At 38.5% G+C, this 12,795-nt stretch overlaps 1 protein-coding gene across 2 annotated transcripts in view; it reads left to right on the top strand.

Moving 5' to 3' along the window:
* The window catches only part of LOC148368716 (metabotropic glutamate receptor 4-like), a 197,063-nt gene extending 185,580 nt beyond the window's left edge, over nt 1-11,483 (top strand). Inside the window, exons 10-12 of one of the 2 annotated variants that reach the window (XM_088330735.1) lie at nt 1,434-1,680; nt 3,947-3,992; nt 8,099-11,483. In XM_088330735.1, coding sequence (XP_088186861.1) covers nt 1,434-1,680; nt 3,947-3,972 — 273 coding nt within the window. In that variant the 3' untranslated portion in view covers nt 3,973-3,992; nt 8,099-11,483. The remainder of the gene's footprint in view (nt 1-1,433; nt 1,681-3,946; nt 3,993-8,098) is intronic. The other variant, XM_088330734.1, reaches the window with a different exon arrangement.
* The last annotated feature ends 1,312 nt before the right edge of the window (nt 11,484-12,795 follow it).

The following is a 12,795-nucleotide window of genomic DNA, read 5'->3' as shown; positions in this document are numbered from 1 at the left end:
TATTAGGACTATCAAAAATGCAGATGCTTACCTTGACATACTAGACAATTTGTATCTGCCACGGAATCATTCTTAACTAATCTCGTGAGAAAACAACCTATAATTTTTGCCTAAAAAAATGGGCATAGTTAACCCATCCCCCAAAGACGACTACAGGCATTAAATAACCTTTTTTATTTGAAAATACCTGGCAGTAATTGTGTTAAAAGTTTAAAAAACAAACTACACAGAGCCGAGCGATGCAAGATCTTCAATGATTTGTCATTTCATAACATTTCCATTAAATTGGCTTTGGCACGATTGACCCATGATTGACCCAGTATTCCTTCTGCATATGTAAATTGGACTTCCCCTCTTTAAACGAAAAATCAAAACACTTGTTTCGGGCTAAGGGAAGATGTTTGTCTTTGCTCTGTTTTTGTAGCCCTAGCAACGCTTCTTACTTGCAGCTGTGATCTGCAACTGTCACTGGCCTTAGCAGGAAAAAAGTCATCATGCTTTTGTCTAAGCCTTCTGAACAAAAGGAAACAACAGCCTTTATCAAGGGAATATATTATATTTTTGCTCAAATAACTTATATGGATTGTCTATTGAAGGAAGGGGGTATTGATAGAAAGTATCCAGATTCTCCAAGTTACTACTAACTGCATGTTTTTTTTATTGATTTTGGACAAGATGTTGAACCGGCACATCTATAGTGGCTCAGTTATTGGTCCACTAATTGCATAAAATGTAAGATGGGGGTTGTGGAAAGTTAAATTATGGCTGCTTTTCCGTGATAATAATGTGGGTCTCCAGCAGGTCTTAACTGGTAGCTGCATGGGACGTACGCCAAAACAATAGTGGCCATCAAGAGGACTTGAATCAAGTCATGCATTACGTCAAAAAGTCAGTGATGACCGAGTAATGGTCAAGTCAAGTCAAGTCATTTTTATTTGTATAGCCCTTAATCACAAAGAGTCTCAAAGGGCTTCACAGGTTATTACACAGACATGGCGGTGCGTATGGACGCTGCGGCTAGTTGCTGTCCAGCTAACCTTCTATTTACTACTGTTCTCTTCTCTTTTTTGCTTTATTTTTTGGACACATGCATGGCCAATAAGACTTATAGTCGTAAGGAACTTATTCAATTGGGTGGGCGCCTAAATTTCGACTTTTCGGTGGATTCTTGATTTATTCTTCCTGGACAGCATGAAGAATGAATGTATTAGACTCTAGGGATTAAAATGTGAAGTCTGTAAATTTTTTTTGAAATGTAGCTTTAATGACACCTGTCAAAAAAGACAGATCTTGTATGCAGTGAATATTTGACAATCTGTTACTGCCTTCATTTAGTTGACACCCATGACAAGTAATTAGACATATTTTTAATATGTGCCTGCATGCCTTAAAAATAACTCTATGAATTTCTGTTTTTTTGTTCTATATTGTAGCTGTACATCCAGACCACAACTTTGACCATTTCTGTCAGCCTGAGTGCATCTGTCTCTCTGGGAATGCTCTACATGCCCAAGGTCTACGTGGTACTTTTTCATCCGGAGCAGAACGTACCAAAGCGCAAGCGCAGCCTGAAGGCTGTGGTTACTGCGGCTACCATGTCCAACAAGTTCAGCCCAAAAGGTGGTCTGAGGCCCAACGGGGAGGCAAAGTCAGAACTTTGTGAAAGTCTGGAAACGCAAGGTTGGTTTTGCTCACTCAATGAAGATAATAGTTCTGAAAACATTGAATATCAAATGAATGTTTTATATAGCAGCTAAACCATGAATTATTGTATAGCTATCAATATTGTACACCAGGTGTCCCCAAACATTTTCCTGTGAGGGCCACATAACTTTTCCCTTCTCCGAATAAGGGACGGGGTCAGTTTGAAGCAAAAAAGGGTGACAATTGCAAGAATGGCTAAAGGTGAAAAAAAAAAAGTTTTCCAGAAACAAAAAACAATCAAATAACCCTTCTGGATTCTTCACAGAACAAAATTCAGAAAATAAACAATAAAAGTATTTATGAGAAAAATGTTACCGGGAAAAAAAAAATTCTGGTGGGCTTGAGCAAAACATTGTTTTGAAGCCAATATGGGGCAGACCATTACAACGGGATAACTGGCATGCATCAATATCATAACCCAATCGTCATGATTCATACATAGTCATGAATGTTCTACTTAAAATCACAAACTTCATGTTATCAGACTTATTGTAATCTACTGGTCTCTGTGATGAGACCTACGTAATACTGGGAACTGTTCATCAGGGGGAGAAGTCATTCCACCCATCCCAAAGGCCTGAAATCTTTGAACCAGGGTGAAACGTGAATGGTCAGTTCTGTCTGTAGTAACAAAAACGCAGGACAAAAGGGTGGACGGCAAAAACAAAAAGGGAAACGTGGTCGTGACAAAAAAAGGTGATACGTAATCCAGTAGAAAACAGACAAAAGAAGAGCCTTTGAAAATAAAAACGGGAGAGGTCTTTCGGGTACGTGTCTAACATGAAAAAGAAGAATAGAGTAGTCGTTGTTGGGCTTGGCTTATTTTCCCTAAACTTTATTGTAGTTTTAGCATTCATCTCTTGTACCGACTAAAGTGAGTGTGATATAAGATAAAACCCAATGTATTTTTATATCCTCTGCTATTGTTCAGGGGGTTCGGCCAGATGTGCAGGTGGGCTTTATCTTGCCTGTGAGCTATAGTTTGGGGACCACTGTTGAACACAATTACAATAGTCCCTGAACATTAACTTGTAAAAATGTTTACTACATTATTATCCAGGCCAATAAAGACAATACAAATTTTAATGAGATAAGATTGGCTGGCAACCAGTTCAGGGTGTCCCCTGCCCACTGCCCGGAGATGGCTGGGATGGGCTCCAGCCCCCCCGCGACCCTAATGAGGATAAGCGGTACGGCTAATGAGATGAGATGAGATGAGATAAGATATGATAATCCTTTATTCGTCCCACAGTGGGGAGATTTCTTTTGTGACAGCAGTAAAAGACCATGAATAACAGCTAAGAGATCATAAATAACATCATAATGGCAACTAGTAATGAGCAAAAACATATTGTAGATACCAGTTACTATCTTCTTAGTCCACATCTCATCGAAGCGTTGCTACTAGGTTATTACAAAGTTTTAGTTATTAAATGTTATGTCAACAATGAAAACATTGTGTCAGTTAAAAAATTATTATTATTAAAGAAAATTACAAAAAAATCGCAGAGACCCATTCTGAGCTGTTTTCAGGATTTGTCGAAGGGCTACTCACGTGTTCGGGGTAACTAGAGCCCACAGGCACCGCATTGGAGATCACCAAGTTTAAGTTTTTTCTAATTTTGTTAAATTGTACTTGATATTCACTCTATATAAGGTGTTGTTGCTGAATAGCTTACTAGTGCATTACACGTGTTTCAATAATGAACACCATTACAAAGTCTTTCCAATTATTTTGAGGTCAGACTGCTATGTAAAACAACAACAAAAACAACCATATTTATAGCTTGTTACACAATCATGTCAATCCAAAATCCTCCACCTTAGATACCCGGAATTGTTCCCATTCTACAACATCTGCAGTCATACTACATTTACCAATTAGGGGGAGCGACAAGAAGCCCGCACTCATCTGATTTTGGAAGGAGTGAAAGATACTGGTGGTCTTGCAAACGGATTTCATTCCCAATCATCATGATAACGCATATGAATAGACAGACTCTGTGTGGGAAAAGGATTCAATCAAGCAGCCGTGCATGATTACTCCAAGTCCCGATTTTATTCACTGACAAACACGACTGTGTATTATTATGCAGTTGGACTTAAAAGCAACCGCCCACACAAACATCTCTTGGGGTTTTGCATTGGTCCTCGCTTTAATATAGAAAATATTCGTACATGCTCACTCTCCCATGCAGCCTTAAACAGGTGGGCTAACAAGCGCTTTTTGTGTCTGTGTCAGACTTTGTTGAGGCAGGGGAGCCCTGAGAGAGATGTTAGGTGTTCAGGTAACCCACTGGATTTTCTTGCATGTGACCACTTTTACTTCCTTTGTTTCTGCTGATGTTCACTACCCACTGTGGACACACAAACTAAAACACACCTCAAAATAACTTATTATCACCTCTCACTTGATTGTTGGTGTGTAGTTCTTCTAAATAGCGAGCTTAGTACCGTTTGCCTTTCCAAAACAAGAACACTGAGTAAAAGGAAAACACTTTGGATTCTTTCTAGCCCTTCTCGTCTTTATCTTAGAATAACAACCCGTAAATATTCAAGTAAGCTTTATTTATCAGTTGTTTTTTTAGGGGGGAATAGTATAGACAAAATGGGTGCAATTTCACTGCACACTGAGACTAGAAGCATGATATCACCTTCTCTGTGGCAGAGCTGGCCTGACGCTGGCCTCAGCAATTTTGTGACGGGATTTATCCCATTTGACATTCAATCTGCTGCATGGGCTGATTGGACCAGTGATTAGCACCAACAGGCATGTTCACAGAGAGTTGATTTTGACTGATTGCATGACCAGGGGCATATAAAAGATTTATGACGCTAGATTGCAGGCAGTATCATCAAGTGTCAATTCATTCAGTTGTAGTAAAGATTGCTGCATAGGTAGTACCATAGACATGAAGGAATGGACAAGGTGACGACTCCAAAGCTTCCATCCAAAGAGTAAGTGGTGTCATTTTGTATAATATGTTCATCAGCATGCCGGCCTATAAGGAAAAGGTATGTGTTTCTGTCTCCATTTCTCATCACAATGGGCTTAATATTGCCAAACATTCAATCAAAAGATTGTTGTTGAAACCTATTTACACAGTCATTGTCACAGAACTAGTTCAGTGTGTTCAGATGTTCCGAAATTGGACAGTTTTGCCTTGGACAAAAGGATTCTTGTCAGTCAAGTACAGTCGTACCTGTACTTATGAATTTAATTGGTTCCAGCAGTGACGTTGTAAAATGAAAGAGTCGTAGATGGAAACCCGTTTTCTCATTAAAATGGGATTACTGTATTTTCCGCAGTATAAGGCGCACCTAAAAGTCTTATTTTTTTTCAAAAGCAGACCATGCACCTTATAATACAGTGCGCCTTATATATGCCTCAATATTAAATCGCAAGGTCTCACAACTTACGCAACAGCCGCCGACTCGATTTGCCCCCGAACGTGGAGTAGTCCGCGGTGTATGCTGGGATTTATATACCGGCGTTTTATTGGCTAACCAATGTGTCAATCATCATTTGAATCGATCACTATTGGCTAAAGTTATTCGGAGCCTTGGATAGGCTAGAGGGCCGAAATAAACCCTGCAATTGGCCGAAAAAGATGTGTCAATCATCCGTCAAATCGATCACTATTGGCTGAAGTTATTCGGAGCCTCGGATTGGCTAGAGGGCCAAAATAAACCCTGCAATTGGCCGAAAAGGATGTGTCAATCATCCGTTAAATCGATCGCTATTGGCTGAAGTTATTCGGAGCCTCGAATTGGCTAGAGGGCCAAAACAAACCCTGCAATTGGCCGAAAAAGATGACTGAATAGCAAGCTTGCTAAACTACGCCGTATAGAAACATGTTTCATTAGTCTCTATTTGTAAACATTTTACTCTCCTGGATATACTACACTCACGGTTGTAAGAAGACCATGATTGCGTATTACTATTGAACGTGAGAACTTAGGTGAGCTGTGCGGCTTTATATTTTCCCGGTATCTTGTTTTAGAACGATCCTTATGTTGCTGTGATGAGTTGAGTGAATTAAACTCAATTCCAAGTGTTTATTGTCATATGCACAGTAAAGTTGCGAGCGAAAAAGAAAATATAAACTAAGGAATGGTTGGCGTTTCTTGAATCCCAAGACTTTAACCTTCCGAATGATATTTGAAATGATGCATTTGAGTGACATCGTACGGACACCGCATCCGCACGTGTCTACGACACGTATTTGCTTCTTTGCAAGCTTTGGAAATGTTAAGGGGGTAATCAGTTTGACTGAATCATCTGACTGTTTTGTCGACATTCCCATTGTAGCGCCTTATAATCCGGTGCGCCTTATCTATGGAAGATATAGGACCAAAAACTATTTTTTGGGGGTGCGCCCTAAAACCCGGTGCGCCCTATAGTGCGGAAAATACGGTAATCGTTCCAAGTTTATCAACTGCAACTGCCCTCTAGGTACACTCATGTTCAGTCATTATTCATAAGTACCGCCAAGTATAAATAAAACAATAAATTAGGCTAAGGAAATGCAAAAGACGAAGTTACTGTACAGTACAAAGCTTAAAAAGTCAAGAACAGTTAAAATCAACAACAAGAACAACCGAATTAAAATGATAAAATGTAAAAAGTCGGTTAAATGTTTTGGCATGTTTTTCCACTCACTGTGCCGGTTTGGTCGCTGGACACGTAAGATTGTCATCCAGCAAACATTGTTTCTGTCTAGATCTCTGAATATTTTTAAACATGTTTTGACAGTTTTCATCGAACATCTCCATCGGCCGTCCCTTTGTGGCTTTATCTGGATGTCTCTGAGATAAAAACAGTTTTTACCAGGAGGCGACGTTTCCTTAATTTCTGCCATAGATAACGTGATTGTGTTCCCAGCGAGCTCTATCTTTCTTATCCAAGTCTTTTAAAGCTTTTCCATATCTTCATTTATTGCTATCCTCTGGCTTGCCATTTTCCCTTGCCAAATCTGGAACTTCACCCCTACTTCCATATTTTGCAATGATATTTTGCTTCTTTTCGATCATACGTAGAGCCCTGGCTCTCCTTTTCTCTTCTCTTTTCGCAGGATCCATGACTGGAAACAAAGAATGCAATGGCTAAAATGAACTGAACCTTAGTGGCTGCAACCAATAAATTAACGGACTAAACCATTTGGCAATTTAATGCAGGGGGGTTCTGTGTTCTCTGACCTAGCTGATACATGCATGATGTGTACTTGCGCAAATCTTTAGTGGTAGCGTCACTGACTTCGGATACCGGAAACCTGATCGTATAAGGAAATAGATTTTAGTCGGGCACAAACCTCCATTACTGAAATATTTGTAACATGGGTCGATCGTAAAAACGAGGTACCACTGTAGTTGCAAACGTGGGGGACAAATACTTTTTATGGGGCAGTCAAATGTACTCATTAAGGTTACCAGGAACATTATTGTTCATGACTTAGATTTATTATAAAAAAATCAAATCTGGCATTTGGTTGGTTATTGCAAGTCTTTGGCCCCCCTTTCTATCCATCCTATGATTTCAACTCCATACGTTCATGTCCGCAATACAATTCAACACATGAAAAAAATTGTTGTATAAATCATCTCAATGAAAAATGATGCCCACAAATTGGTTAGCTTAAAACAACAATTCTCAAAGAAAGCTGACATTGCCCTTGATCTTTAATAAATGTGTTTTGTTGTTTGTTAAAGTGGTTTTTACAAATTTTCCAGGAGGCAAAGACCAATTCAGGTAAATTGGTGTTGAAACAATGACTGTAAACCCAATTTTCTAAACATATCATTAAAATTAAACATGAAAAGAATGCATATTCAACATTAATTAATTTTTTGTTTTCTTTTTGGAGGAGGAAAATCTAATCAAAAGTTTTGCAGGTAACGTGTTTGTTATTGTTACTGGTGACTTCTTAAAAAAATGTGTTATGGCAGATGGCAAATCCCAAGGAAATTTTAAAATTTCCCATATACTTTGCAGTTAGATCAACTTCATATAATTGCATTTTGATGCAACGCAATGTCCGTCATTCAATAACCTCTGATATGTATTCACTGGTTAATCAGCCATTGGAGCAACACTAGGAATCCCATTTGTTTTAGGGAATGAGGTCTGACGTTTTAAAAAATTGAGTGCAGCAATCCAAATGTAGTCTGTTTCCCCCTTTCTCTTCAATATATTGAGATGTTATGCCACACTGTTGAAAATAATTTGAAGTGTACATAAACGCAAAACACATTTCTCGTCCTATTTTGAGGAAGTCATCTGTAAATAGAACCAATCAATCAGGGTTCATGCATGGCCAAAATTGCTACTAATTGCAAGTGTCCATATCTCGCAGTGGGTGTTTCTAATGGTGTTCTTGTCACGTCCACCCTACAGCTTTGGCCTCCAAGCAGACATATATAAGCTACAGCAACCACGCCATCTAACCGGGAGTGCAGACCTGAGAGGAAAAACAGCAAGAGTCACAGCCACAGATGAGAAAGATGGAACTGAAAGTTTTTTTTTATATAAATGATAAACACAACTTTTATCAGAAAGCAGAAGCATCAAGATGAAAAGACTGGACCATTAATTCTCTCCTTTCCTGAAACACATAATGTTGGGTTTTGATGTTTCCAGGTGCAGGATGAATGTGCCACCGGGAGCCAAAAGTATGTTTACTTTCAGAAGTCAATAGCACACATTTCAGGCATCTCCTGAGCTCAGCCATTAGACTCCCCCCCACACCTTCGTAAATATATACTAAATCATAAAGGTTGGGGTTGGAGTCGTGTCTGTTTTGCAGTTGAACCTTAATGGTTCTCGAGTTGGCACTGATCAAACTCCACACGCCTCTGAAGAGTTTGAGTATTGCGACAAAAACTAATCATCCTTGTCAACAAATGAAATACATCACTTTGTCATTCTGATTAATTTTGCTCCTCGACTGGTGTTTCATTAATATGTCAACGTGGCCATCGTTTTTGGGCAAACCTTGTGTACAGTCCCAGAGCATGCTTGTGGGAGCATCACGTGTACTGTGCTGTGTTGTCAATGGAATGCGATGTGTCATGATTGTCATTTTTACAAGTGGAAGCTTTCAGACGCCGTTCAGTATATAAGATGAAAGCAGAGCAAGTCAAAACAGAAGTGTGTATGTTTATATAATTTAGGGTAAGCTGTTTGTCGTCACATCCTGACTTTAATGGCCCTTATTTGAGCGTCAGCGTTTAAAAAATGAGAGTAACATTTTGAAAACACATTGGATCGATATCTTTTTTTAATCATGATTAATATATATGACTAATAATAACTAGTAGGAATAAAAATGATCGCCCTTTTATGGGGCGAATCATATACAGTGGCCCATCTACATATAAACTTCCCAAAATACGAAAAATGTGAGATGTATTTTGAGCAAAAATGTTGCACAACATATGAGAAAATCCAATGTGCGCTTTCGGCCATACAAACCTGACCCTGTGCACTTGTGTTGTTTTTTTTTTCATTACATCTCTTTTTTGTGGGAATAAAAAATGGGGCAGTAATTAATTTATTCAATTTCATTTAGCGTTACTTTAATTTTAAGTAAATTATTATGCATCATAAACTGTCTGTCGTGCTCCCTCACTCCTCGCCAACTACGTAAACACTTCCATTAGACACTGCCGACTTGGTCCATGGTGAGTGCTCATAATAAACTCACATTTTACTTCATAAAATCTTGTTTATGTTATTACTGTACTTGAGTGTTCAATTACTATTTGAACGTGTATTTTTTTAGCAGAAATATGTTTTTTTAGAATTGTTTGGGGATAAAATGGATGATTTTGGTAACCCAGGAACAGATTAATTGGATTTCAGTTTGTTCTTATGGGAAAAATTGTGTGAGATACGAGAAATTCCATCAGGTAAGGAATCAATTCCGTGTGTGGGCTACTGTGTGAATGAATAAGACACAATACATAGGATCATATTTTTTTCTGTTTACAATTAGATGATGTCAGAGTGAAATGTGAGTTTATTATGAGATCTTACCATGGAGGAAGTCAGCAGTTGCCAACAAAGGTGTTTCCGTGGTGCAGGGGGACTCTTGAAGATACATAGGCCATTTCCGCAAACTTAAAATAAAAGTTACTGTAACTTTAAATTAACTGAAATTATTTTTTAAAGATTGATTATATGTATTTTAAATGCTCTTTATTTCCACAAAAATAAGATGAAATGTGAACAACACAAGACTGAGGGATAAAATTGTATGGTCGAAAACGTACTAGCTAACAATCTGATGCTGGCAGTGAGCACTCTAGTAGCGCCCAAAAAATTATCGTCACTCGATTTTTTTTTTGGTATGTTAAAGCAAGATTTATATACAGTGGAACCTCGGTTCTCGACCATAATCTGTTCCATTTCTTTGTACGAAAACCGATTTGTACGATCACCGAAGTCCTTTTTTCCCATTAAAAGTATTGTAAAATTGTTTTAATCCGTTCCAACACCCTAAATGTTTACCACGAAAGTAAACATGAAGCTAACCCAGGCTAATCGTACGTTCGCTAACATGAACGTGTAAAAATAAAAAAATCAGGTCGTTCACACGTCATTTAGCACCCGGGTCTCCACAACAAGTGGTGAGCAGTTAAAGGATAAAGAAAAGAATTATGAGTAGGATTTCTTACCTTGGCGGTTGTCATGCCATGCAGTATTCCTGAAAGGAGGGAAACTCGCACACCTTCTTCATATTTTGCTATTATTTCTTTCTTAAATGCAATATTTGTAGGCACTACTCCTCTTTTTTCACCTGTAGCAACTTTGCTGCTTGCACCAACCCTCTTCCGAGGCATAATTAGGAGTTAAAACACTCCCTTCACCGCTTTTGAAAAACAAAAGCAGAGAAGGAGTGTGCGTTGCCGTGACAACAGTTCTTCACGAGGGGTGGGGGCAATCTACACTCGTACGCCGCTCAGCATCGCCCCTAGCGTACCGGCGTTCCAACTCCGATGTTTTGAACGAAAAGCGAAGCAAGAATTTCTCGAAGTTTTTGGTCGAGAACCGATTTGTTCGAACTGAGAGGCGTTCGAAAACCGAGGTTCCACTGTATGTTATGATTCATGTTTCATAACGTCTGAGTCAAACACTCGGAGGATCTCAATATAAACTAAATCTCAACATGTGAACTCCTATTTCGGTTGTCAGTCTTTGGTTCGCCTTTGATTTTCCTCATAGAAAGAGCAACTCTGAATTGTTTTACAATAAATCCCAAGTATCAGAATATGTATGTTGCATGTCAAAAATGTAACTCATGTGAACAATTTCATGTTCAGGTTACGATGTCCCTGAGAATAATGATTGTGGGAAATTACAATTATTCACTAAAAGCAACATTTCTTGCAGCTCTCATCAAAAATAATGTTTCCCAAGATACCGCTCCAAATATATATTTTTTCCTCATTGTTTGTATAAAGTATTGTTTGTGGAAGTAGTGTTTGTGTCAATGAACTGAACTACAGTTAATTGCTTTATCTTTTGTAACAACACCACTTTGAATTTCCTGAAACATGAAAATGTCTTACAAAATACAAATTGTAATATAAGTGCTGAGTGAAAGTACTGTAGGTGGCAAATTTATTCACATTTGTTTTTTTATGTGCGGGAATTATTTTAAAAAGGGAAGAATAAATACAGTGCCTGGATATTTATTAGTCATCAAAACAAAGTAATACAGATGTGTAGAGCATGTTCATTTTTATACAAGATGTTTCTAATAAAATATATACACCTTTTCTAATCAAATTGTTTTTTTTTGCTTTTTACATGTTGGAAATAATGTTGAAAAATACCCCAAATTCCCCTCTTCTGCAGACGTAATTCTTATCAATATAATTAAAGTGTCAAGACCAGAACGAAGACAGGACGCACTTGCGTTGCGTTTCTCACAAGTTTTATTGGAAGATAGAGAAAGGGTTGCTTCACGATCCGGTGGTTGCTGGACGCAGGAAGCAGGTCACTCTGAACGCAGAAATGGATCTTCTGTGACGAGCGATGGCGGTTTCGGGAATGGAAAAAACGGGTCAGTAGCCAGGACAGGAGAGCAAAAACGTGGTCGGAGATCGGAAGCGAGTCGAAAGCCAGGAAAGGAAAGTAGACGTGATCAGGGACAAAAAGAGGTCGAAATCCAGGACGGGAGAGTATACATGGTCAGGAAAAAGCAACATGCGATGAAACAGGCCCTCCTTGCAGGTAATGATCAATTACCAAATAAATAAAATCAAAACATTGTCTGTGTGACACCTGACAATGTCTGGTGGGACAGTGCCTTGGAAACACTGGTTTATTGGACTGAGAATGTTGGGTTGAGCAATTATCAAGCTTTTCGAAAGGTACAATAACTGTCACCAGAAAAGCAGAATTCATTTAGAACAATACATCTTTTTAGCATCCAAATCCTTATCCAAAAACATTTGATGGATACAGGAATGTTCTTTTTTTGACACATAATTAAATAATCCATTTTAAGGGCACTGAATTTTGTTTTTTTCCCATGAAAAAATTGTAAAATATAGCACAAGGTTCCCCTTCCTCTGTGTGGAGACCGGCAGGATGGGGGCAGTTTGACTTTTCCATTGCTGATCTGTGCAGGACCATAAAATACAATGTGCGGAGCCAATGAGGTCACAAGGACAATTTGGCTGCCTTGCAGTGGTAAAGCATGTTTGGGTCATACCCTTTTTTTTATTAGTGCTAACTTCTGCAGACCTAAAAGGACATATCTGAAGTTTATTATTTAAGTAATGCGTGAATAGGTGTATTTTCTTTCTTTGGAAAGTTTCCAAGACATTGTACAAATAGTCTGTTACTGAGTGCGATTGCCATTTTTCAGTGGTTGGTATTTCCAAAGCAAATTTAACCGCTGGGCTACGAGAGGTGAGATTGGCTTGTACACATAAACTGAACCCTATCCTTAGGCATCCAGGTGCAATCCTGTGAACTACCAAGACCAATGAATTTGTTTATACAGCAATTCAAAGTGAACATTGTAGGTCATTTTTATTTATTTATTATTTTTTACTGAACTACAATATATTTTCAAAGGC

Source organism: Urocampus carinirostris, chromosome 3 (assembly GCF_059441175.1).
Source record: "Urocampus carinirostris isolate Australia breed hairy pipefish chromosome 3, RoL_Ucar_1.0, whole genome shotgun sequence".
NCBI classification, from domain to species: domain Eukaryota; kingdom Metazoa; phylum Chordata; class Actinopteri; order Syngnathiformes; family Syngnathidae; genus Urocampus; species Urocampus carinirostris.
Note: the sequence above shows the minus strand (reverse complement) of the source record. Positions and strands in the feature narration are given on the sequence as shown.